The sequence below is a fragment of the Cicer arietinum genome, chromosome 6, assembly GCF_000331145.2.
Source record: "Cicer arietinum cultivar CDC Frontier isolate Library 1 chromosome 6, Cicar.CDCFrontier_v2.0, whole genome shotgun sequence".
Classification (NCBI taxonomy): domain Eukaryota; kingdom Viridiplantae; phylum Streptophyta; class Magnoliopsida; order Fabales; family Fabaceae; genus Cicer; species Cicer arietinum.
The window spans coordinates 44194252-44198985 of record NC_021165.2 but is presented as its reverse complement, the minus strand read 5'-3'; the positions used below and the strand labels follow the sequence as shown (position 1 = coordinate 44198985).

The window sequence follows — 4734 nt, the reverse complement described above, 5'->3', positions numbered from 1 at the left end:
TTGTCTATAAATTATAACTATTAAATTATTAAAATATTTAATTTTAATTATAAATATTTTTAAAGTTATAGTGCGAATTATTGTGATTTATCGATAGTGTAAAACATTTTATAATAACATAGTATACAAATTAATCTCAATTTTTTAATAAATATAAAGATTGTTTATGTTGCTTATATAAAATAATGATGGTATTTTTTTTTAATAAAAAAAGAAAATGGTATATTAAAAAGAAAGTGGTTTTCTTATATAAATTAAAAAAAAAAAAGTCATATAGTAATAATCAATTCTTGAGAGCTATCTGATCCTCCTCGTTTCCAACATAAAAAATCAATGTCTAGTTCTCACAAAAAGTGGAGTTCATCATCGTCATATGAGAAGTACGAGGTAAGGAATCGAAACCCAAACCCTAAATCATGTGCACTTTTAGTCATCGACATGCAGAACTACTTCTCTTCCATGGGATCCTCAATTCTTCACAACCTCAACACCACCATTACCCTCTGCAGACGCGCTTCCATTCCCGTGATATTCACGCGCCACCGCCACAAGTCTCCTTCCGACCACGGCATGCTAGAGGAGTGGTGGTTTGGAGATCTCATTGTCGACGGTACCGAAGAGGCTCAGCTCATGACGGCGTTGGACCGCAACAGTGAGCAACAACAATTCTACTTTACAAATCTCACCACATTTATTTACAAAATGATTTTAATAACTATACATCGAAATTATAATATATATTTTACGCCTTCTTTCAATTGAGTCTCAACAAACATTTAGGATGTGATATGATATCTAATTTGATGATTGTGTAAACAAAGTTTAATGTTAGAGTATCTATTTTTTCTTTAACTCTCAATTTGTGGGAAAAGTAATTCTAATAATAGGAAATTTGGTCGGTCGATTAATGTTTTGTTCAGGATCGAACTCTTACAAAATTGTAAATATCCTATAGATTTTATTTTTACCATATACACACGGTGGACTTTGATCCCCTACAATTTATCTCTCTAGATTTAATAGTCATCACAACTCTTGCATCATGTCATGGTAGAGAATGTGTAGTGTGACACATTGATGGAATGATAAATGTGGTTATTAGGTGGGGACACGGTGGTGGAAAAGAGTACATACAGCGCGTTTAGGAAGACGGGTTTGGAAGAAAAACTGGTGGAGATGGGCGTGGATGAGGTTATAGTGACGGGCGTCATGACTAACTTGTGCTGTGAGACGACGGCGCGTGAGGCTTTTATTAGAGGGTTTAGGGTGTTCTTCTCCATTGATGCAACTGCTACCTCTGATATAGATCTTCATGAGGCTACTTTGAAAAACATGGCTTATGGTTTTGCTTACTTTATTGATTGTCACAGGCTCAAACAAGCCCTTATCCCTAATTAAAACCAAAAACTCAATCTTGGGTGATAAATTTTATAGTGTAATTAGTGTTTTGTTGTAACTGAATTTCTGGAACATTATACTTGTTATATATGTGTGACATGATATCAGTAAAATATAATGTGTGGACATTATATGCAATGTAAATTTTTTGTTATATGTGACACGAACATCAAACACGATAAGTATTGTTTTGAGAAACTTGGAGTTATTTGGATGTGTTGTATTTGGGCAATTTAGAAGATAAGAAACTTCACAATTTTTTTCTTCCAACAAGAATGTCATGATATACCTCTTGTTGAATCCGTTAAATGTTTGACATGATATGGTCATGGTTTAAGACTACATATACTTGTGATCTAAGCCAATGATGTGTTAATTCAGTTGGATGTTTAGGTTATTTGAAGTCTTGAGTTTTTGGTGATGTATGTTTACAATGCATCTGTTGATTTAAGTGTTGTGTAACTATCATCATATAATTCTTTCTATTTTTAATGAATTTTGTACTTTGCGGTAGCATTTTTAATATAATTAGTTATTGTTTGACTTTAAAAAAAAAATTGGAGCTTCAATTCGTAGTTATTTATTGAAATTTCTACATCATATCTTAAATGTGCTAAGACACTACATCTCCATCAAAAAGTTCAGGTATTAAATGTTGGATTTTGAGTTTCAAAAACTATTTAAAATTCACAATTTATGTCACCGAAGATATTACTGGGTTGAGTCGCGGACTAGGTCGCTCTCTTTAAGACGTTTCGCGGCACTGCCCAAATTGTGCAAGACAGACTATCAACCACGAAGTCCCCAGGATAAAACAGCTCAGATTCACTGTGTCGGAGTTCCACTGCACCGTAGAAAACCGTTCTAGAATTACACCCTCAATATGGCAGTTTAAGCCACTCTCAATATGACAATTAAAATTACTCTCAATATGGTACTATGACCATTCATGGTACTATGACCATTCATAACTACGGTATAATAGCCGCTCAAAAAGACAAAGTGATTACGGCATAGCAACCGCTCTAAAAACAAAAGAACTACAACATAACAACCGCTTTAAAACCGAAGGGACTACGGCATAATAACCGCTCTAAAACCGAAGGGACTGCGACATAATAACCACTTTAAAACCGAAGGGACAGAAAGAAAGGGGAGAAGTGGCTCGAAAATTAGGCGAGCATAATATAAGAGGGAGAAAAGAGAAAGTTGGGAAAAACATCCAACTTTGGTGTACTTTTCAAAATAGCTTGAAACTCATTATATAGTGATGAAAGCAAAGTCACATATGTTTTCTAAACAATGTGAGACTTTAGTATGTATAGAATTGAAACTACAGAAAATACGATAGTTTTTCAAAGTGGGATTTCAAAAAATATTCTTACCAATGTGGGACTTGAATTTTAAAAAACAAGTTTATTTCAATTAAATTTACAAAAAATCTAGTGAACGCTCTAGGAATTCTGCCTCGAAATTCCATAGGAAGCGGCCTCCACTTCCACATTCACGTAGGTGAGTCTATCAAGAGTACTCCTGTAGCCACTAGGTACCCCACTCCATATAGAGTATAGATCTCATTAAGAGTTTCTATTATCTCATCCTTTTTCGCTTCAGGAATCATGCTTCTCATTTTAAACATAGCATGTTCATCTCATATCACTATGACTTGTTATTACCCATTGAACCTAATTCTTGGGATCTCCAGTCTTTTAGGTCGGGTTACCATCATAAGTGACTCATTTATCTATAGGCATTAGTCCCATCCTTTTGGATGTATTTTGGACTTTCTCTCTAGCTAATCCTTTCGTCAAAGGATCAGCTAAATTTTCATCAGTGCATACATGATCCACAATAACAGCTCCTTTCGAAAGTAATTCTCCAATAGTGCTGTGCTTACGACGTATTTGTCGTCTCTTACCGTTATAATAATGGTTCTCAATTTTTGCAATAGCCGCGGTACTATCGCAGTGGATCAATACAGCTGGTAACGGCTTATCCCATAAAGGGATTTCTGCTAGCAAGCATCTCAACCAGCTTGCTTCTTCACTAGTAGTAGCTAGTGCTATCATTTCAGACTCCATAGTGGACTGAGCCAATATTGTCTGTTCTTCGATTTCCAAGATACAATACCATTCACTATATTAAAATATAGTCATCGATTGCTTTGGAGTCATCTGATAAGATGTTCTAATCAGCATCATTGTATCCTTTAAGGATAGTAGGAAATCTTCGATAATGTAATCCGAGACTCATGGTCCTTTTCAGGTATCTCATGACTCTTTCCATAGCGTGCCAATGCTCCATACTAGGTCTACTAGGAAACCTGCGCAATAATCCCACGACAAAGGCAATGTCGGGTCTAGTACAATCAGTGGCATACCTGAGGCAGCCAATGATGCTCGCATATTCAGTTTGTCTAACACCTTCCCCAGTGTAATTGAAAAGTTTCACACTTAGATCATATGGTGTGCAAGCAGGTTTATAGTCAAAGTAATTATATTTCTTTAGGATATTTTCAACATAGTGAAATTGATCCAAAGAAATTCCCTTTTCTGACCTAGTAATCTTGATTCCAAGGATTACATTTGCTTCTCCGAGGTCTTTCATATCAAATTTGTTACACAACAATGATTTCAAAATATTTACAACATGAATGTTTGGATCAAATATGAGTATCTCGTCTACATAGAGACATATGATAGTGCAAATGTCATTTTCAAATTTGTAGTAAATATATTTGTCACTTTCATTCACTTTAAACTCATTCGATATAATAAAGTTATCAAACCTTTCATGCCATTTCTTTGGAGCTTATTTAAGACCATACATGGATTTATCTAACATACATACCATGTATTCTTGTCCTTGAATTACAAAACCTTTAGGTTGCTCCATAATAGATTTCTTCTTCCGAATCACCTTTTAAAAATGTTGTTTTAACATCCATTTGGTGTAACACCAGGTTTAGAATAGCTGCTAGTGATATGAGTATTCTAATTGATGTTATTCTAATGATCGGTGGAAAAGTCTCGAATAAATCTATATTTTCTCTTTGTCTAAAACCTTTGGCTACAAGGTGTGCCTTGTATTTATCAACAGATCCATCGGGTTTTAGTTTCTTTTCCAAAATCCATTTACAAACTATTGGTTTGCAACCAAGAGGCAAGTGTACTAAATGTCAGGTTCGGTTAGACTCTAGAGAATCCATTTCATCGTTTATAGCTTCTTGCCATAGATTTGCATCCAATGATTACAAAGCTTCTTTAAGATTTGCAGGATCCTCTTCTAAATTATAAGCCATATATTATGGTTCATAATCTATAGCAACTCTTACTC

The 4734-nt window shown here is 34.7% G+C and overlaps 1 protein-coding gene across 1 annotated transcript; it reads left to right on the top strand.

Moving 5' to 3' along the window:
- The first annotated feature begins 274 nt into the window (after positions 1 to 274).
- On the top strand, positions 275 to 1559 carry LOC101488840 (nicotinamidase 2-like). Its single transcript, XM_004513339.4, has 2 exons — positions 275 to 652; positions 1103 to 1559. The coding sequence occupies exons 1-2, from the start codon at positions 334 to 336 to the stop codon at positions 1396 to 1398; spliced, it is 615 nt and encodes a 204-aa protein (XP_004513396.1). The 5' UTR covers positions 275 to 333; the 3' UTR covers positions 1399 to 1559.
- The last annotated feature ends 3175 nt before the right edge of the window (positions 1560 to 4734 follow it).